Source organism: Colobus angolensis, unplaced genomic scaffold (assembly GCF_000951035.1).
Source record: "Colobus angolensis palliatus isolate OR3802 unplaced genomic scaffold, Cang.pa_1.0 Scaffold5, whole genome shotgun sequence".
Classification (NCBI taxonomy): Eukaryota; Metazoa; Chordata; class Mammalia; order Primates; family Cercopithecidae; genus Colobus; species Colobus angolensis.
In genome coordinates, this window is record NW_012118487.1 from 4,833,997 (window position 1) to 4,856,351 (window position 22,355).

The 22,355-nt window shown below is 44.1% G+C and overlaps 1 protein-coding gene across 1 annotated transcript in view; it reads right to left on the reverse strand.

The window, feature by feature from the left end:
* Nucleotides 1–2,702: 2,702 nt before the first annotated feature.
* Nucleotides 2,703–22,355, reverse strand: part of TENM3 (teneurin transmembrane protein 3) — a 662,376-nt gene continuing 642,723 nt past the window's right edge. The window contains exons 27-30 of the mRNA XM_011959575.1: nt 14,412–14,708; nt 9,907–11,518; nt 7,052–7,182; nt 2,703–4,237 (exon numbers count right to left, since the gene is read on the reverse strand). Coding sequence (XP_011814965.1) covers nt 3,482–4,237; nt 7,052–7,182; nt 9,907–11,518; nt 14,412–14,708 — 2,796 coding nt within the window. The 3' untranslated portion in view covers nt 2,703–3,481. The remainder of the gene's footprint in view (nt 4,238–7,051; nt 7,183–9,906; nt 11,519–14,411; nt 14,709–22,355) is intronic.

A 22,355-nucleotide genomic window follows, 5' to 3' on the forward strand; every position in this document is an offset into this window, starting at 1 on the left:
GGATGTAGCAGCAGCATATCCCATATTCTGATTATTTTTTCTAAGGTATAATTTTTACCGGCACCGTTTTTATTTGCATTTGTTCAGACATGACTTTTTAGGGAAAAGAGTGTAAAGAAGGAAAGCAGTAATTCACCTGTTTTTCTGGATTTCCGTTTTGATCATGTTAAAGTCTAATTCGAGGAGAAGAAAATAGACCAGTTTGCCGAGTGGAATGACCTGATTCTTGTTGGATCAACAAGTTTTGCAGTTGAGGTTGTCACTAGAAAGCAAGTGTGATGAAGTCTGCCTTTTCTGACTAAAATCAAAGCCCTGGCCTGCCGGCCAGAACTGCCGAACGAAGCATCCTCTAATCAGCCGGTCTGTATGTAGATTTCGACATCTCCAGGAGGCTGCAAGCCTATCAGGCCCAAACTGATTCTTCTAATCAAGTGTTTTAATTAAGCACGCTTATTGCCAGGATCACAGGAATGAGGCCTGCTCTTGAGTAGCAATGGGCGGTACTTTTGTAAATTCTTCTTTACAGTTAGTGTGTTTGGCTTTGTGGGGGTGTGTTTACTGTTTTCTTAAAGTAGGCCATGAAAGGTTCACTCTGCTGAGCCAGCAGTCTGGCCAGTGGACAGAAAAAAGAAAAAGATACTACCAACTGGGTTGCAGATGAATCAATTCCCCAACGACTGCATCTATTTGCATCCTCCACGTTAAACACAAAAGCAATGCCGGCTAGCCCAAGATTTGAAAAAATATAAAAGCACACACACATTGGGTTGGCTTTTATTGGAATGCCTAGATGCAATCTATAGTCATCAAGTTATGGAAAATTCAGGTCACATATAAAGTTAAGAAGGCAAATGAAAAGAACAATACAAATCAGACAAAATTTACATCTCAAAATATCATGAAAGCATTTTGACTGGCTTTGCCTAAAATACTTTGAATATCAATTTCTTTTTTGTAAGCTAATTCTTTTCATTATACAGTCCCCCACCCCCTCCCGACTCTTAGAAAAAGGTCTTTTGTTTACATATTCCCCAAGGTCACTATTTCTCGTAAAAGCATGTCCAGATCACAAGTCTTTTTAGAAAGAAATAGGCTCATTATACCTACTAACAAGACACTAATTGGGTTGATTTGACTTCATCTAAAATAAGCACCAGGAGATACTCCAAATCTGTTATTTATTGGTGCCCGTGTGAAGACCAGTCCATGTCAAGAAGAGGTGAAGACTATGATTTCACTTCTGTCATGTGGCACAAGCTTTTCATGGTACTACATCAGAAACATGTCTGAGAATTTAGACTCAGAGCCTATTTCACCCAAAAGTACTTACAGCATGCTAAATACAGGCCTGCAGAAGTTCCACGGAACAGAACTGCAAATACCTACGTTAACAGTTAAAAAATAAAATGGAAAACAGAATCATGTTTATGTGGTTTGAAATCTCATAGGTTTCTAAATTTGGGCTTCGTAATACTTGCCAAAGGATTTCCAGAATAAAAAATATTAATGCTAATCTGTGCTTTCATTCTAACAAAATATCAGCATTCATTAGAGGATTAATTACTTCGGTATGCTCTACCAAATACACAAAGACAGTAATAGCACTGATACTGTAAATTCAGTAGCTATTTTGAAACTTTCCCAGCCAATCTGTTTAATAAACACACCTACTGTGCAATTTAGAGTATGTGATACATACAAAGCAGTTAGAAAATTATTTTCAATACATCACTTGAACCTTTATATTTACGACATGTTCACTTGCTGTATTTTATCACCATTATACATAGAGGAAAACAGTGTGTACTATAGCTCAATGAACTGAGAAATATCTTCTAAAAATATTTTTGTGGCTGAATTTAGTGCTCAGGAAAGAGATTTGTCAGAGCTGAGCTGACACGGAAGTGCAGATGGCGACTGGGCTGGTTCCCACACGCGAGCATGCTTGTGTGCAGGAGGGCGCGGCTGCCAGTTCACTTCCAGCTGGATCTGCCACCCCCGGCTTCCCCGAGACAGAGCAGAGGCTGTCATTCAAACCAGCCCCAAGATGGTTTGGTCATGTGGGCTTAGAGGAGCTTCTGTTTCCCTTTTTTGTCCCTCTTGGTGACCAAGGGTACAAACCCAAAACTAGCAGAGTAACCCTGACCGGCTGCATCTGTTCACTCACCACTGCTCCGTTTCTGCTGTCTTTCCTAGATCTTAAGACACGTGTTTAGGATCACCACTGTTTAGATCCTTTCCTCCTCCTGTTTCCCCAGCGTCTGATGTGGTCTCTCCTCCATCATGAGACAGAGCTTTGGAACAGCAACAGTAAAAACCCCGGGGTTAATTATATCAACTCCCCATCGACTGGCAAGGTTGAGAGAGGGCCAGAGAACCCTTCCTCCCGTTTTTTCCAATCTTCCCTTACATTCCACCAGCCCTAGTTGTCTACTGTGCCTCTCAGGTGACAATGCTGAGGACACTGGCTTGATGTGTGAGAGAGGGAAGAGAAAGGAGCTCTCTGATTCGCCACCCACCTAGAATTGCATGGTCCTATCCATCTAGTGATAGAAGCTTGCACATTTTTTTCAACCTAATACAAAAATATTAACACTTCTGGACATTATAGGCATAAGTTGTTATATCTCTACAATATAATAATTTATACTGTACAGCTATAACATAACAAAAGGTGCAATCCTTTTAAAAAAGTCACACAGTTCACGTTTTTATCATTTTATTTTTAAGTATAAACTTTTTAAACACTTTACATAAATTAACTCCTCTGAGACTAATATTTGATGTACAGTAAATTGTAATTCATATAAAAATCCATAAACAACTTGTCTCACATAATTTACAAAAAAATCAGGATTTCCTTTGCTTATCAGTGACAAGGATTCTAGTTGCCAGTTTTTTCCCCGAAGGCAAACCACGCTAGCATTGTAAAACCCATTAACAAATCCCGCCGCAGACGTCACTGCGCCAATGTCCTTCCACAAAGCTGCACAGGGAAAGCAGTTGGTTGTCTAGAAACAGTAACTTCGCCCCACATTGTAAAATGAACAGAGACAGCCATCACATCCTACGCAGACGGGCTACTTCTTGTAAGCAAAGGCCGACAATTCGGGACTATTTGGAAACACTGTATGCACTGTTTTTTTTTCTTTTTTAAAGTTAGTTAAATACAGTGCCTCGAAAGGAGCAGACGGCCCAGCGCAAAAGGTCGAGGCCTTTGTCCTTGATGATTTTTTTCTCTGGCTACGTTCAGTCCGACTGAGTGCAGCGCTATGCATATGTAAACATATTCGTTAAAGCCGATCACCTTTAAGGTCATTCAGAAAAAAGCGGTCCTTGTTTTCGCGGTGTGGGTGTGGGTTCTAACAGCAGTCTCGTTCTCCTGGGAGGAAGGCCCTTGGGCGCTGGAGAGTCCCACTCGGGTTGTGCCACAGGACAATGTGAGCAGGGCGTGAGCGGCTCGGCGGGCGCGGCCCGGGCGTTACCTCCTGCCGATCTCGCTCTGCCGCAGGAACTGGATGTTGTTGGCACTGTCGGCCAGCTCTGGGTACTGCTCCACCGAGAGTACGTAGTACCCGTCGTAGCCCTGCACCTTGCCGGCGCTCAGCAGCTGCCGCTTCTCGCCCTCCGTCCAGAGGCGCGCGCCCTCCTCGCCGTCGCGCACGCGCTGCTGCTCGCGCGCCCAGGCTCGGGCGAGTGCGCGCTGCCGCGCCTGCTCCAGGATGCGCGCCTTCTCCTCGTCCAGGGTCATGCCGTAGCGCACGTGCAGCGCCAGCGCGCCGAACTGCATCTCCACGTCCGCGAACCTGCGCGTCCTGCCGTTCACCACCGTGGTGGACTGCGACACCGTCACGTTGATGCCGTTCTCCAGCGCCTTGCGGCCGCTGGTCAGCCGCAGCGTGCCCAGGTCGCTCTCGGGTGTGGTGGTCTTGATGAAGTAGTGCGTGTCCTTGCCCTCGATGGTGAAGTGCAGGTTCTCCAGGTAGAAGGCGTTGTTGAGCACGGCCGCCACCTTGATGCAGTCCTCGTTGGCGATGTTGAGCACGTTGGTCTGCACGCGGCCCTGGCTGACGGTCAGCATGACGCCCTTGCCGATCAGCGACTTGACCGTGGCGAACCACAGCCAGGACTGCGCGCCGCCGGCCCGGCGCCGGCTCACCTGCACCTCGGCCATCTTCCCCAGCGACAGGAAGGCCTTGGCCTGCCGCGCCACTTGCTGCTGCACTCCGAAGATGGGCTGCGGGCGAAACACAACAGGGGGGCGCGTCAGAGGCGGCCGGGAGCCTCCCCACTCCTGACCCACACACGGGGCTCTGGGGGCAGCGCCGAGGCAGGCAGGGAAGCCCCGGGGTCCTTCCCGATCAGAAGGCTGACAGCCCGGGGGGAGGAAGCACTGGAGATCCCTCCCCGTCAAGGTGATCCCAGTGCTTTGGAACCCCCAAACGGCTCGCTCACCGTGGATCACTTTAAAGCTTTCTTCGTTTCTAACATGGGAAAAATAGTCCTGTTTCTTGCTTTTCTCTTACAGTTTCTACAGGCTTTTCCCACGCCCACCCCACGCGGGGAACCCAGCTCATCCGGACCTCCATGCTCGTAGCTTTCTCCACAGGAGGCTGAGAAGCCACCAAACACAGAGGGATCTGAACGGCTGTGGATACTTAGGGCAGATCACTGGACCCCGCTTCGTATGCTTTGAAATGCTTGTATTTAAGTCAACTCTGTCCCCTCTCCTGGCAGTTTTCAGCTGAAGATGGTGAGTGTAACGGCAGAACTGAAATGTACCGGGATGAGTGGACAGTGGGGCGGCTGGAGATATTTGTTACTTTAGGAAAACAATTATTTTTCTCAGATTTAGGGACAGTGGGCCGTCTAGATTGGCAAATGTTTTAAATTGGGGGCATCTTAACTCAGCCATTTCTTATACTACCAGATGTTTGGCCATTGTTTTCCAAATGAAAACATTGTTTCATTTGCGGCAATGAAAGAAACAGCTGTTTTTCTGCACTTATGGCAGCCTCATTGTCCTTGCCCACGATTCCCTTTGCTGTCCTTATGGTGTGCTTCTCTTGACAGAGAACTTGAACCATATTTAAAAGGCTGCTTAGGAAAAGAGCTGGCAAGTCCATTTGTACAGTTAGATGTAAGTGTTTTCAGGCATGTTGGAAAGTCATACACAATTAGGACGTGCATGTTCAAATGCGTTAGGAAACTTCGGTATGTCTTCATGCCACTCTATCAGTGCAGACAGACAGTCACGCACTGCTTAACCACGGGGATGCATTCTGAGAAATGTGGCATTCGGCCATTTCATCCTTGTGTGAACATCAGAGTGCACTTACACAAGCCTAGATGGTGTAGCCTGCTACACACCTAGGCTATATGGGATGCCTATGGCTTCTAGGTTGCAAACCTGTATACAGTGACTACTGAATACTGCAGGCAACTGTACCACCATGGTAAGTAATCGTGTATCTAAACATAGAATAGGTACAGTAAAAATACGGTGTTGGCAGAGCCCGGTGGCTCGTGCCTATTATCTTAGCACTTTGGTAGGCAGAGGCAGGAGGATCGCTTGAGCCCAGGAGTTCAAGACCAGCCTGTGCTACACAGGGAGACTCCATCTCTACGAAAAATAAAAAATTAGCTAGGTGTGGTGGCATGTGCCTGTGGTCCCAGATACTTGGGAGCCTGAGGTGGGAGGATCACTTGAGCCCAGGAGGTCAAGGCTGCACTCCAGCCTGGGTGACAGAGTGAGACCCCATCTCAATTTAAAAAAATATATGATATTATAACCTTGTGTGATCACCACCTTCTACAAGGTCTATCATTGATCAAAATGTTGCACACACATGACTATATTTGTAACTTATGAAAAAGGAATTGCTTTTATATTAGGTATGAAACAACAACAGGTACTGGTACTGTATGACAGCCTGTGTGTGTGTTAACCATGGCTGCCTCTTCTTTTTGTTTTCATTGAAATGATAGAAAATTGCTCAAGGCGTGGCTGGGAATTAATCACTCTAAGAAAGTCTGCACTGTCTTCTTATGATCATAGAGTCACCCCATTTCTCCATGTCTAATTATTCTTACTGTAAGCTGGAAATTCTGGTATTTTGCTGTGCATTCCTTTCTGATCTCTGACTAGTGGGGATTAGATGTGCCACTTTCTGAAGCAGCAGCTTTGACTTTGTAATTTTCTATTATGTTTCTTTTATTTCTTGTAATGGTTACAGGCCTCTTGATTTATTATGCTCAGGAAAATTCCATAAACCTTCCTGGTTTTAGGTGGACCCTTACCAGAGGACATTTATTTTTATTTTTAATCTTTTTAAATTTTTAATCTTTTCCGATGAAACACTATTAATTATTATTATTATTTTTTGAGACGGAGTTTTGCTCTTGTTGCCCAGGCTGGAGTGCAATGGCGTGATCTCGGCTCACCACAACCTCCACCTCCCGGCTTCAAGCGATTCTCCTGCCTCAGCCTCCCGAGTAGCTGGGATTACAGGCATACCCCACCACGCCGGGCTAATTTTGTATTTTTAGTAGAGATGGGGTTTCTCCATGTTGGTCAGGCTGGTCTCCTGACCTCAGGTGATCTGCCCACCTTGGCCTCCCAAAGTGCTGGGATTCCGGGCATGAGCCACCTTGCTCGGCCGCAACACTGTTAAGTTTTAAAGAAGTTGAACTTTGTGGCATTGTTTGTGGGTTGCTAATTTGTAAAATGGGTTCCGGGCCCTGTTGTTTATTGTATTTTTGGCTTCAGGTCCATGCTTTCTTGGGCTTCTTTTTAGAAAGCCACCACTCGAAAGTGAGCTTCTGCATTTCTCTGTTTTCATTAGCATTTGCTGAAAACATATTTAGGCCTGTTTAACAGGCCTCTGGTTTGTTGAACACAAATGCAGAGGAAGTGTTGCTTTTTTCCCCTAAAAGAGTCAAAAAATTACAAACTGTCTTGGTACAGTTTTCACAAAGGTGGTTTCATTCGATATGGGTAGATAAGACACAACCTACTTAACACCTTTCCGTGGGTCTTTTTGTTTCTTACCGGTATATCATCCCACTGCTGACTCTTCACAAGTTCATAAGAAGGTTCTGTTAAATCAAATTTGGGAACAGGAAATCCAGGAATAGCATTGTGCAGATGGAAACCAAATGTCACCAGCCAGCTGTTAACATCTAGGAGAAGAATGTTCAAAATGAAAGGTGTTGGAGTTTTGTCCTTTCATACATTTAAATTCTTACCGTAAAAAGAAAATCCGATTTCACAATTAATAATCTGAAAAAGAGCACATGTTTGCTTTCGTCCTAAACCTAAACTTTCTCTGTTTTTAGACATGAAGACGGGAAACTTAGCAGCAGAACTATGGCAAATGCTACGAAAATTGCCGAGTAATAGATGCTCAGACAGACTGGGTAAGCCGTCATTCCTGCTAAGCTGCAGCCTGTGCTAGTAACAGTGATAGCAAGGGTAAGAACAATGCACAGCAGCAGGAGAGAGATATAACTTGCAGAAAACAAACAAAATTTGTTTTGTAGTTAGTAAAGGCTGGTCTCAAATAGAAGTGTGTTGTTAGCTCTCCAAAGCGATTGCCCAAGGATATGCGGACTTCCACAACCCATTTTCTATTATTAAAACCCCTAAATTGAGTGTATTAAAATCAACAGTTGATTCTTAATCAAAGATGAATGCTGAAGGCTGGCAAAACTGGCCAAGGGCACAGAAGTCCTGATTACCATCAGCTATGACTTCAAAGGCTCACTGTGCACAGGTGGAGACAAACTTTTTGGGGAAAGAACCTGGAAACTTTTAAGATGGTATTTTAAAATATTGCCATGTGACTCCAAAAGCCATTAAGCTCAGAATAAGGCTTTTATTCTATTCTGGAGGTTATAATGTTACAGAACTACTCAGCAGGCTTGCAGCTTTATGAGTGCGGTTGGGTGTAGATTATTTTATATATTAAGCACATTGCTGGAAAATTTGAAATTGCATTTCACGTAATATATTTTATGCTGTTCCATCTCTCTTTTGATGTTTTTCAGAAAATGCTGCTATGGCATTCCCTGCAGTCCACGTTGCTAGGAGAGGATGAATTCAGGAGCTGGGGGCTTTCCAGCCTTTCTCAGCCCCTGTCAACAGCCCTTAAATAACCAGTGGTAAACTGCTTGTCAGAATGATGGAGAGCCACTTGATTCCCATTTCCTTCTCTAGGGCACAGACTCTCACCTCATTGCCAGGCTGGCAGGTCCTTCGTCCAGGCATCATATGGCTATAAAACCACTGGTATTGTTTCTATTTGGAATGGGGTGGTAGTAGTGGTGGTGGGGAGAAATAAATCCTAAGTGCTTCACATAGGATGCAAAGTGATACAATTTGTGGGTATATGAGCGTGTATCTCTGAGTTTGGGGGGTGGGAGGGCCTTATTTTTGGGAGAAAATTCTCCCAAATGTTAAGAGTATTGGGGGCAAAAATTCTGTTACTCTGAAAAATGTCTGCATAACAGTGAAAATCAGAGGGCCGTGAGTATTGAAAAGTACTGCCAAAATAATGGGATTTGAATGCAGATGTGTACTGAAAAACCCTGAATGAGAATAAGGGTGCTGCTGAATCAGGAGGCAGAAAGAAGGGCCTTTCAGCTGGTTCACGTGGAAGAGATATAAAATGCTTTAGGCAGTCTGGAAAGGTAGGAAGCAGATGTGAAATGAACGGGGCAACCTGTTGAGCCTGTTTTGAGAACTGAAAGAACAGACATCTCAGTACACCTCAAATATTGAGCTAGAAAAGAGGCAGCCTAAAGGAGCACCTAACACAAGCCAAAACAAAAGAGAAATACCTTAAACCAAGCCCAAAAATAGACAACAGGAAAGAACCTTCCTCCTGGAAATATAAATGTGGCAGAGGGGTTAATGATGGTGCTGTGTATCAGGAATGGAAGGTAGGAGCAGCAGGATTCAGAATTCTTGGAGTAGAGGTTGAGTGAGGAAGGGAACTAGAGTAGAGCTTGCAAGGACCTTGTCTGTTTCACATGCTGGTTGTTCCATGGTGGCAACAGTGGGATCTGATGTTCTACATCTTGTATAACTACAAAAGTAACATGCACTAAACTTGGAAAGATCTTAAATCTGTACCCTGAAAGTTATCCCACATTCGTGGAAAAATTAGTATGCCTATTAGTATTGTCACCATGCAAGAACTGCACTGGCAATGAAGACAGTGATGTAAGAGACAGAAGTGAGACCAGACACAGGATCCACTGTCTAAGCAACTGATGGGAGAAATGGCTTCGTGACTGTCCCGAGGCGATGGTGGTGAAGCAGGAATTAAACACCTCCCAGGGATGAAATGGTGTCACCCTGTGTTATGTTTCACCTTAATCATCTCTATGAGAACTTCACACATGTACTTAAAAAACCCAAAATGACACATTCGTAAGGTAGTTACTATTTATTGCGGAATTTCATGTATTATATTTGTGCCCTACGTTAGGCACTATTATCCCAGTTTTATAGTTAAGGAAATGGAAACTCAAAAAACATGTGGCTTACAGAGCTACACAGCTTGTGGGAGAGGAGCTGAGATTGGAACTCCAATTTTGGGACTCTGTGTTCATCATGTTTTTTGCTTCCCCATGTTCCCCTTCTTTAAATGACTGGAGTTCATGTCATTTCAAAAACTAGTGGCCTTGGGCACTGGCAGGCAGAATAGGAAGTAACTATGTCTCATTTTCCCTTTGTGATTTCTCTATGGTTCCACAGAGAAATAAACACATTAAAAGGTTAGCCATGTGACTTTGCTTGAGCAAAGTATGAAGTTTTTAAAAAAACCATTTCCAGTTATTTTGTGTATTAATCTAATGATGGTAGTCCTCCAGAACTTGGAAAAGAATCAAAATGCTTACCTGTGATGTAATCTTTCACGTCATGGATTTTGCTGGCAGGGTTGTTATTCCTAAACATGTACAAGTTAAAAGGAGCTGGGTCCTTCCCAATTCTTTTCCAGATTTCTATGTCAGGTGTTGTCCACCGTCCTGCCAAAATGTCATAATCTCTTTCTCCAAAGTGGATTAATTTGGTGAGTGGGTCATACAGGCCACCATGAAATCCAATTACCAGTTGAAAGTCAATATTGGAGTCAAAATAAATTTCACCATATGCAGTGTACTGAATCTGTTTCAGCATAAGCCCATTGCTACTGAACACAGCCAGTGGTGTCCCAGTGTTATCCGATGCAATGTAGAATTCATCCCCACTGCTGATTTCCATGGCAAAAAGATGTCCTTGGAGATCGTAATACAGGGATGTAATTTCTGAACTTGAATGGTTGTAGACATGAGTAATCCTAGTGGGATAAGTTAGGTCAGCATAAAAAAACTGCAGGTGCTGTCCTAGACTGGTTTTGCTAGAAACACGCCTTCCCAGGCCGTCATAACGGTAGATCACTGTCCAGCCACTGCCTTTACTGTAAACTCGAGTTAGAAGCCCCTTGGAGCTATATTCAAAGATTTCCGTGCCTCTTTGACGTAGGAAACCATCTTCATCCAGCCGATACTGAACATCACCCAGGCGAGTGATTCTGTCTCGCAGGTCATAGCGAAGGGGTGTCAGACGTGCACTGTTACTTGGGTTCAATAAATGGAGGTTTCCATTCAGATCATAGTTGTACCGCCACATTATCTTTTCATTGAGGTAAACGGTTTGGAGCTGTCCATCAACATCATATTCATAAGCATATTTGGTGGTGTTGGCAAAGGGCCCTATTTTAATTTCTCTCTTGGTTACCCGACCCATATTATCATATTGAATTGTAATCCAGTACATGAGCGACCTGAATATCTCATATTGAATTTCCTTGATACGGCCATGAGCATCAAAGTGCTTCGTGTAGGTCATTACAGCTGTGGAAATGATCTGGTTAATATCATAATATATAACTCCAAATTTTCCAAACTGCTCAACTTTGCCAGAAATGTCATCAAACTGATAGAGATCAATAGGCAGTGGAGTTTCATTGATCACACCCTGCATGCTGGTCACTCGAAAGCTGTTGTCATAGCTATAGTCAAATCTTGCATTTACCATCCCATCTTCACTAAAGCGGAAAATCTGCCTGTCAATCAGGGGACCAATTTGCCTGTATCTAATGGTGCAAATAAAACCATCACTCTGGAGGTTTACTGTCTTTAGGACTCCTGCTGTTTCATCATAGGTAAAACTGACTCTGGTGCTATCATATAAAATTTCTGAGAGTCTGGTCTGCCTTCTGTATTTGAATAAGACCCTCCGACTTGTACCCAAGAAAGCCGTTTGCAGAAGCAGCCCTTCCTCGTTGTAGTCCGTGATGATGGAGGCATTGCTTTCCGGGGGGTTGTATATGTTGCGGTAGTAGCCAATGGATCGGATGGTCTGCATGGTGTGGCGAGCCACACTGGGCATGGTGATGGCAGACAGGCGGTCCCACATGTCGTATTCGAAGATGTACTGCCGCTGGCTATGAAGCAGAAGAACCATGGACTGTAAAGAGAGAACATTCTGTTACCCAGTGTTTGTGAACAGGAGATGCAAAAGCAGATTTAGTGACCACAAATGCACAGAAACATTCCACTAGAGAAAATGATCTTCATTTTAATTGAGTTATCCTTGACCTTGTGTGTTGTTAACGTTTCTCTGTCTAATTTGCTTGGATGCTTAATTGTGAGGGGTTCTGCAATTAGCGGCTCAAGATTCACAACGTGCTGCCTGTCACGACGGATGGTACCATTCTTTTCCCAGACATTCATAGCCAACCAGCAGATTGTCAGTGGCTCTGGATTAGTCATAATACAGGCATGATCAAAGCTGCTTTACACACAATATTTTGAGGAGAAAATAGCATATGGGGAATGCAGTTCCATCCACAATTAGCAATTATTTAGTAAGGTGGCTTCCCCCCCTCATTTGACTGAAGAACCACTCAAATCATGTTTGATTTCTAGTGTACTTGCTGGAAGGGCAAAGCATTCACAATATTATTTTATAAAGACATAAAATTAGCCAAAAATGGATCAAGTGTGCATGAGGCATCAACACCAAAAAATATCGTGAAATTAATCACATGGTGAATGAGAGCTATAAATACCCTTAGTAGAAATATTCTATATACACATACGGCTAAATTGTTAGAAGGCATCTGTACGGACAATAAATCTCCATTTCTTTCTGTGGATACCAAATCCGATTTGTATCTCAGGAACAATAAGAATGGTTTCTAGACTTCATGCTGCTTTGGAGCTAAATTATGAAATGAGTAAATATATTAAAATGAACTCTGCCTATTTCATGAGCCATTGCAGAAAGACAAAATGACAGTCATTTATTAGGCCAACAAACGTGAGAGAAGGTCATCCCAGGCTGGTTAAGTCAAGCTCAGCAGTAACACAGGGCTGTGGGTGGCTCTTGCCTCTGAGGAAGCTTCCTCTAAGCCCTGTTGGGCCAAATGGAACAACATTGGCACAGGGAGGATGTGTAGCTTGGGAGTCCTGCGAGGTCTTCTCCTTTGCCTGACTTCAGCTTCTGTAGAATCTCCTCTTTGGGCAGACCTAGGGGCAATTTTTGCATGCAGGTTGTGTAGTAAATGTCCTGAGAATTGTTGCTAATAGTTTGCATTCTTCCAAGGAAAGCTTGGACTATTGCTGAATTCACAGGAATTAATACCTACTTTTGGAATCATCTGAAGTCATATTTGATGGTAGGCTGTAAAATATTACTTGTTTTGCTATGAGTAAGTTTTGGCTTAGTGCACCTATCCCAGTAAGAACATCGAAATAGTCTGGGTGGATTTTAGGGATTTGGGAGAGACGATGAGAAAGATCTGTCTGTTGTCTTTTCTGATCCTCCTGGATGCATGCAGGTGATCTTGGTCACTGCCTCTGTCATTCTGTGACAGTGGCTCTTCTCAATGATATGCTGCTGGGCTCCCTCTAAACATTTCCCAGTCCCATTATGATCACTGCTATACATTTTTAGGGTTGCGCTTGTATGTTTCTGTTACTCTGTAATGCACTTAATTTAAATTGGGGAAACTCCACAATGAAGCCGTGATCCTCTCCCACTTAGAAACGTTGCCTTAGGGGCTTGTCATCTAACAGGTGCGATTCATTGTCTCAAGGGTGAGTCTCTTCTAAGGAGAGCAGACAGGTGGGTTTGCAAGAGACAGACTGGCCATGAGGGTCCTAGCTGGAAGCATCCCAGAGGTGGGGGGCTGCCGTAAGAGAGGTAGCATCCTATAGTGAGCTGTGGAACTGAAACTGGTTCTCAGGAAGAGTAGCCTGTGCAGTCACTGGCTGGAATCAGGTGGGATGGCTCAGGGTTCAGGGGGTTAGGTTTAGACTGAGTCATTCCCCATGGCACCTCCAGTGAAGAAAAAGATTGTGTGAGGGGAGCACAGTGACAACATGGATGTGATGTGATTTATCTGGGTGACAGGAGTGCTTCTGTGCAACGTTTGAGTCAGGAGGAGTGGAGCAGTAACTGCTGAGTAGAGCGTGTAGCACATGCTGCTGGGTAACTGGTGGTGCCGTGCTCTGGGGTCTGAGAGCTACCAGAACTCGACACAGAATCATTTTCTAGGGCGAACGTTTGTCTCAGAGGCAAATGAAACATTCCATGAATATGCTCTTTGGTGGACTGTATTTCTTAAGAAAGGAATTACAGCGAGATTGTTCTTGCCTTTTTCCTCCCTTTCTTTTACTTTCATTTCCTCTGACCCAGTCAATACCCCAAGCCACACAGCATACATTTAGCATTTTGCACATGTGTAACTCTAAGTCTCCATTTTTGATACTGTGAAAAGTTCTCGAGAGTGGGAAACAGCCTAATCTAGGATGCTTACCTTTTATATGTAGAAGAAAGGAAAGATGCCACAGAGTACACAAAAGTGTGGCTTTCTAAGAAAATCACCTCTTTTGGTTAATAAGGCATAACTAGGATCTACATGCTTTTTATGATTATGTTGAAGTTCTGCCAGGAACAACACAAAGCTGACAGCTTTAACTGTGCTAATGTAAGGCTCCCTCTTAAATGAAAGAGCTAGCACGAAAATCATTTACAAGCGACTTACATGCTCAAGGTCTAATTTGTGAATGTTGGCAGTGTGTAAGCTTGGCAGGTGGACAATGTTAATGCTTGTTTGTTTACATCATAAATCACTTAAAAGGGTCTCAGACAGTAGAACTTAACTAAGGAGAAACTACTTTGCTAATGCAGAAATTCATCATTGCTGTGCCAATGTGACTTCTGTATTGATACTTCGAATAATAAAAGGAACTCAGTCATGTGCCACTGTTTCTTTCCCCCTTAGCGCTCTAGATGATTGCTGAAAAATGTGAATTATCCTTTCCCTATTGTTGAGCTTACTTTGCAGGCTTACCTTTTCTAAATATGTGTAACTCCATGTTTTACCATCAGCAAAGACCCGAGATACAATCCTTCCCTGTCCGTCATAATCTACTTTCTCGCTAGTGGTGCCTCGCTGGATGCTGGCGATTTGACCTGTGGATGAATAGGTGACATTGACGGCCATCAGCTTGCTGCTTGGCAGCCAGAGAGTCGGGTGCCCAGACGTGTCGTAGGCGATCCTCAGTAGAAATTTACGGTGGTCGTCATAGATCTTTTCTGTCTTTGTTGTTCGATCAAAGTCAACTGAAAGGAGGTTTCTGCCATTAACCTGTTACAACACCAATAAGATGACAAAATAAATCATGTTATTCCAACACCGGAGTCCCCAGTATTGTTTAAACACCATTTATGATGATTGATTCTCTTTGTCAGTAAATTAATTTAGCAACTTCTTGGGTACAAGTGCAGGGCAGTAGATTAACTGCTCTTTTAAAATGTTTTATTAAGCAGAAAGACAGCCTGGCATTTGTTCAAAACCATTTCAATTAAATTTTGTAAACTAAAGCAACTGATAAGAAAAATACCAAAACGTATTTGCTTTAAAGTTTGTTCAGGAGATCTAAAGGTGGTAAACATGACACCTATTCATGTGACTCAAAGCTCCTCCCCCAAAGACACTGGAAAATAATTGCTTAGTAAATTAATCATGGCTACATTAAATAAAACACAGTGGTTAATGTGACTCTAGCCCTTTGAAGAGCAGTTAAGTAGAAGTTGGAACCCACATTACTGTAAATTATTGATGAGTTTCAATAGCAGCAGGTTATAAACAAGATCATTGCTTTTGGCCCAGTACTGCAACGTCACAATTTTTTGAGAAGGCCTCTCTCTTTGGAGAAGATCCGGTTAACTGGCAGGGACTTCAGAGTCCTTTACTAACACATACACATGATCTGAATATTGTACTTATTTGACAAATTCAGCACCATGTGTTGTCATAGAGTCTCTGTGGCTCAGTGCCACGTCCAGAACCTTGAACTAAATCTGGCTGTTACTGTCTGCCATCCGAGGCATACACAACCCAGCATTCGTTATTGCAATTAGAAATGTGGTCCCGATTAAATTCTGCTTTACAAATAGTCTCCAGTGTTTGCAGGCTGTGAACCTCTGAAGGGCACAGACCATGGCCTATTCATTCTCTGGTCTTCTACAGCACCTTTGTGGGAGGGGTGGTTTTTACATTCCAAAATGCTCATTAACTATTTGGACTGTTACAAATTAAATGGGAAAATCTTAATTTTATATAGCTGTATTCTCGCTAGAACCTTCAAAATGGACAGATCCAGCTGACCCATTTTACACACACTTACACAACCACTCGCATGTTTATATATAAATATATGTCTATATACATACATCATATATATTTGTAAAATTTGGAATAAAACTACCTTTTGCATTCTATCATTGACATTAAACACGTCCCATGCAAAAATACTCCTTAAGCTTTAACTTTTCCAACTGGCTATTCAAGGGGAGTATTGTGAAGTCCGTGGAATGGTAGCTCGATAAGCTAAAAAGAAATGATGTTGAGGGCAGGAAGCACCCAGATAGCTGATTTACAAAAAATAAGAAGGCAGAGCCCTGGAGAGAAATTGCCATTTTTTTTTTTTTTTTTTTGAGACGGACTCTTGCTCTGTTGTCCAGGCTGGAGTGCTGTGGTACGATCTCAGCTCACTGCAGCCTCCGCCTCTCGGGTTCACGCCATTCTCCTGCCTCAGCCTCCTGAGTAGCTGGGATTACAGGCGCCCGCCACCGCACGCATCTAATTTTTGTATTTTTAGTAGAGACAGGGTTTCACCATATTGGTCAGGCTCATCTCGAACTCCTGACCTCAGGCGATCCGCCCGCCCTGGCCTCCCAAAGTGCTGGGATTACAGGCGTGAGCCACCGTGCCTGGCCTAGAAATTACATCTTAACTTTTCAGTTCTATCAGCTGATGTGGGCAGATACCCCGCAACACCGTGTCACAGCAGATTGTCAGGGGCGGTGGCTGGGGAGGAACCCAGGACTCCAAAGCCTGATCTCTAGACCTGAAGCAGCCTGACCTTGGCTTTCAACCCCCCTGAATCTGTTTTGTCCATCTGTAAATAAAGAGGTTGGCTTAGATCCCTTAGGCTCTGTCTTTCAGTGAGTTTTATTTGCCTCTGACCAGCCAGCTGGAGGCTTTCTGAGCTCCATAGTTGCTCCCCGCCTGATGTGAATTGTGTGAAACGATGAGTTGAGCTTTGCAGAATGCTTTGCGTACCCTGGAAAGAAGCTACCAGCTATTGTTACAAATATATATTTTAAAGTCTGTAGAAAGGTTTGAGATCAAATTGATAGATGGCAGAATCAAGCTGTTCAGCTTCTATCTGCACTCCATTTTTGGATGCCTCAGGAAGAGGTTCTGCACAATTTCAATGGTTTTCTTAGGGCTCTTGGGTGCCTGTGAATGTGTTTTGAAAGGAAAAAATACCCTGAATGTTCAGAGTTGCCCTCTTTTTTCTTCCTTAGATTATTCCGGGCTTTGGAGGAACTACGAAAGACTGACTGTAGCTTCCAGGGACAGGGCTGCCATGTTATTGCCCATGTGTTGCATTTTCCTTGGCATTCATTTTAATTTGTATTAATTCTTTACTGCTTCCTGGACCCTCCTTCGTCTCTGCAGTATTTCCTCTGGCTGGAGCATGGGAAATCTGGACCACAGAGTGGGTATGGCGTGCTGCTGCTGGGAGACAGGCATGGAGCCCCATCTTTTCATGGCCTTTATGCTGCTCAGACTTCTGATTTTTTTTTTTTTTTTTTGATGGAGTCTCACTCTGTCACCCAGGCTGGAGTGCAGTGGCATGATCTTGGCTCACTGCAACCTTCTCCTCCAGGTTCAAGCAATTCTCCTGCCTCGGCCTCCTGAGTAGCTGGGATTACAATCATGTGCCACTGGGCCTTGCTAATTTTTGTATTTTTAGTAGAGACAGGGGTCTCACCATGTTGGCCAGGCTGGTCTTGAACTCCTGACCTTAGGTAATCCGCCCACCTCAGCCTCCCAAAGTGCTGGGATTACAGGCGTGAGTCGCTGTGCCCAGCCCTGGCTTCCGATTTGCACCTCTGGTTTGTGAGTGTGGCTAGGTGACACTGAAACACCCAGGTGCAAGTCAGATGATGCCATCACTATGTGTGACTTTGACAAGCATCTGGAAGCAGTGAGACCCACCATCTGGACCTAAGTTCTGATTTTTCTTTTATCCAGACAAACACTGGATGCAGGGCCTTTCCTGTATCCTCAAACCAAATGGCTTAGAATGTGGCTGTGTTTTTTCCCAAATTCCCAACACAAGCCAAGGCTTTAACCATTCTTACTGTTTCCAGACACTGCTCTCTGTTATTCAGTATGGAAAATTTCAAAAGATACTAACAGATCTCATGTTTTTCACCCTCCTTCCCATGCCTGGACTTTCTCCTTTGGGTGTTGTGAACAGGGGCAGCTGTGTTCCAAGACATGGTTTTGCTTCACCATATCTTTATGACGTCAGGGCAACTTTTCAAGTCTTCTTTTTTTTTTTTTTTTGTTACAGTCATGAAGTGCCAGCATTATTTCAGGCTCCAGTGGCTTTTTTTTTTTTTCTTCTGAGACAGGGTCTCACTGGGACACCTAGACTGGAGAGCTATAGTGTGATCTTGGCTCACTGTAGCCTCGACTGTCTGGGCTCAAGTGATCCTCCCACCTCAGCCCCGTGAGTAGCTGAGACTGGAGGCGTGCGCCACCACACCCGGCTAATTTTTGCATTTTTAGTAGAGACGGGGTCTCCCCATGTTGCCCTGGCTGGTCTCAAACTCCTGGGCTTAGGCAATCCACCTGCCTCAGCCTCCCAGAGTGTTGGGACTACAGGTGTAAACCACTGCATCTGGTCTTCTGGTAGCCTTTTAATAAATCTTTTAAATTATTATTAAAAATATCAGGGTAAGACCCGGAGGGGTGGCTCATATCTGTAATTCCAAGATTTTGGGAGGTGGAGGCGGGCAGATCACTTAAGTTCAGCAGTTTGAGACCAGCCTGGGCAACATGGTGAAACCCTGTCTCTACAAAAATACAAACATTAGCCAGGTGTGGGGATGCGTGCCTGTAGTCCCAGCTGCTTGGGAGCCTGGGGTGGGAGGATCACTTGAGCCTGTGAAGTTGAGGCTGCAGTGAGCCAAGATCACACTACTGCACTCTAGCCTGGGCATCCCAGCAAGACCCTGTCTCAAGAAAAAAAAAATTATTTATACACACACACACAGACACACACATACACACACTTAAATAACAATCTAAAAGTGAAACCCTATCTCAGATCACTGCTACACCTCCAGCTATATAAAAATGAATTCATTTGTTGTGTATGAATAAGAGATCACCATGAATTCCCTTGTGATGTATACTTCTTTTAAGTAAGCATGGAAAAAAATCTCCATTTCCAAAGATCATGTCCAGCATGATTGTAATTAATCACAACGTCACTTTGATGTTGGGAGTGGGCAGCTATAATCTTCCCTCTGGAATATGCTTGAAAAGAACATGACGCAACACAATTTTCCCAGGGAGTGACGCCAGCAGAGGGGATTACACTGACTTATCCAAGATGTCATGTGGGGAAGTGAGGAAGGGCAGGTTCATTTCCCAGTACACTGGGTGACAATATCAAGACTCTCTTGTGTCCCCGTTAGAGCATCAATTTGCTACAGGTTGTTTTGTGTGTCTGCTCCGTCAGCAGGTGCCAAGTGCATCGTGCAGTCCCACGCTAGGCTGTGCCGCTCAGATTAAAGTGAGAAATAGGCCACTACCAAATGTGACTGGCATAATGAGATTTAAATATGCTATCATATTTATGCATGCCTTTAAACACATGTTTGGCTTTCAAATTTTGAGATTTTCTCTTTTAAAATGATTCACTACAATTTCTTCTTCTCTAAGCTTCTGAGTCTGGGCAGCTTTAGGAGATGAACTTTATTATTAGAACACCATGACAATTTTTTTGTAATTGATTGAAGGCTGGTTCTGCAATCCAGCAGTGATAAAACCTCGGAATATTTACCAAATATTATAAGGCACAGACAAGCAACTGCTATCTATGTGTCTGGTTTTTAAAAAAATGAGCTACAAACAAGTAACTATAGAATAGTTGGGTCTTTCTTCTGCTTCCTTACATCTCTATCACAGTTTCCTGTGCTTGTTATTTTCTGCTATGTCCAGCCTGTCCCTCAATGCACTGTTTCACAGAAATGCTTTTCATGTTGCTGGTTTCTTACATGATTTTTCCATTTCTACTCCCTGCCTTTTTTACTTTTTAAACTTATATATATATATATATATGGTCAGGCGTGGTGGCTCACGCCTGTAATCCCAGCACTTTGGGAGGCCGAGGCGGGCAGATCACTTGAAGTCCCGAGTTCAAGACCAGCCTGGCCAACACGGTAAAACCCCATCTCTACTAAAAATACAAAAATTAGCCGGGCATGGTGGCGTGTGTCTGTAGTCCTAGCTACCTGGTGGGCTGAGGTATGAGAATCGCTTGAACCCAGAAGACGGAGGTTGCAGGAAGCCAAGATCACGCCACTGCACTCCAGGGGTGACAAATACAGACTCCATCTCAAAAAAAAAAGAAACAGGAAAACACACACACACACACACACACACACTATAGACAGAGAGAATGATATCTCTATTATTTCCATTTAACCTGTTATTTCTAGTGTTAGGTTTATAGCAGTCAAACATTTGCAAGGATGTGCTCTTCACATAGCCCCTCTCTTGGGAAGATCTAGATGCAATGGCAATATGAATTTTAGAATTCATATTGTAAGGCTGGCTTTCCTCATTCTTTCATTTATTGGATAAATATTTGAGTGCCCACCATGTGACAGGCACATAGCTAAATTTAGGTCCACAACTTAAAAATGAACACAATTTTCTGCTAGGAAACAATGCAACGTAAGAGAGGAGGCATCCTCTGTCTCAGGCAAGAGTGGAAGGGAAACGGGTGGCTCTTTGGGCTGATTCTCACTGTCTTGGTGGGCTCAGGTCTTTCTCTTCTCTCCCCTCTTTTCTATTTTGGCAGACTCCAGGCTCAGTCCTTAAACCAGATTTTCACATCATCACTTTCTCCCTAGAATTTCTCTCTTAGAATCCACAGAGGAATGAAATTAGCAGTCAGAGCTGGCACATCCAATCTTATCTTGAAAGTAAGAAACCCTCCCTTGTGATCTCGGCATTGTCTCTCTGAGAGCAATCAAACGTATCAGCTGGAAATCTCCTTTCGGTGGGATGGCCCAGGCCATTTTAAATAGTGTATTTTCTGAAACATCTTGCTGAGGCATTGTGGCTCTGCCATTTAGAAAGAAAGTAACACCCGTGCCTGTGTGCACTGGGCTCTTCCTTCCTCAAGTGAGGTATTTTCTTCATTTAGGATTAGGCAGAGAACCAGGGACTTCAGATTGGGTTTCCTCTCTTTCCCTCTCATCTTCATAAGTTCTTTTTATGTCTTGCAAAGCAGTATTACAAAGAAAAAAAGCGCACACTTACTTACAACTTGTCTCCAAGAACAGCAGGCAATATGTTATGTGGTCAGTTTCCGGACAAAGTATTTCCCACTCCTCCCTCTTTCCAGTGAAATTTTACTATCCAGCAAGCTCAACAGCCCTTTCCTGTCCATCTGGTGTGTGAGTAGAAGAGGCTATCTGGGTGTGGGTCAGGGAATATATAACCATGCCTTTTCTTTTCTTGTTTTTCTTTTTGAGACAGAATCTTGCTGTCTCCCAGGCTGGAGTGCAGTGGCGCGATCTTGACTCACTGCAACCTCTGCCTCACGGGTTCAAGCGATCCTCCTGCCTCAGCCTCCTGAGAAGCTGGGATTACAGGCACCTGCCACCACGCCTGGCTGATTTTTGTATTTTTAGTAGAGACGCGGTTTCACCATGTTGCCCAGGCTGGTATCGAACTCCGGACCTCAAGTGATCCGCCTACCTTGGCCTCCCAAAGTGCTGGGATGACAGGCATGAGCCGTTGCGCCCAGCCTGTTTTCAAAGTACTTTCACATTATCTCATTTGATTCTTATAACAACTGTGTAAAACAGAGGTAGTATAGGGTAAATTTCATTTATCTGCAATATTGCGCGCGTGCTCTCTCTCTCTCTGTATATATGTCTTATCTTGTTATGATATTTAGATAATGTATAATCTATATCATAATATAGATATCATGATACAGATAAGGAAACAGATTCAGAGATGTTCTGATTCTCCCATAAGGTTTACTATAAGCAAAAAGTAAAGCCTCATCTGGAACCCGTATTTTTTTGAACTCTAGTCAGGTGCTGTGTCTTTGGTATGCAGAGTACGGGGCACAGCGGTCATCCATGTCTTTGTGTCTTTTGATGAAGTCCTGCATCTGAGAACAGGTGTGACGCTGTGTGCATGTGGGCACGTGACCCCTGCTTCAGGACAGCTGAGCAAGGGAGGCCTGTGAACTAGCCTTGCGTTTGCAGTGGCCCAAAGCCCAGGGCCCTGTTGGAAGCAGCAGTGAGTAGAGGCAGCAAATGGGGATGCAGGTGGCGGCAGCGTCTGGGGCTCAGCGGAATGAAGAGCAGCAGCTGGAGTCCACTTTGGGAATGGACCATGGCCCTATGAAAGTGACCTGGAAGATGTCTGGAGCTGGTTTTCACGGCCATTGCTTTACCTTCACTCCTGGTCTCCTTTTCTCTCTAGTGTCCTACTGCTTTTTCTTCTCAGCCCTCTCACGACCTGACCTCCCTCCGGCCTCCCCAGCTGCACCTGCCAGAACAGGCCCATGTGGGACTGGAACCACGCTGAGCGTGGTGCTCATACTCAGTGTAGACATAGCGGGGTGAGCAGGAGACGCAGCCTGCCCTCAGGCTCATCTGCACCAATCAATCAGAG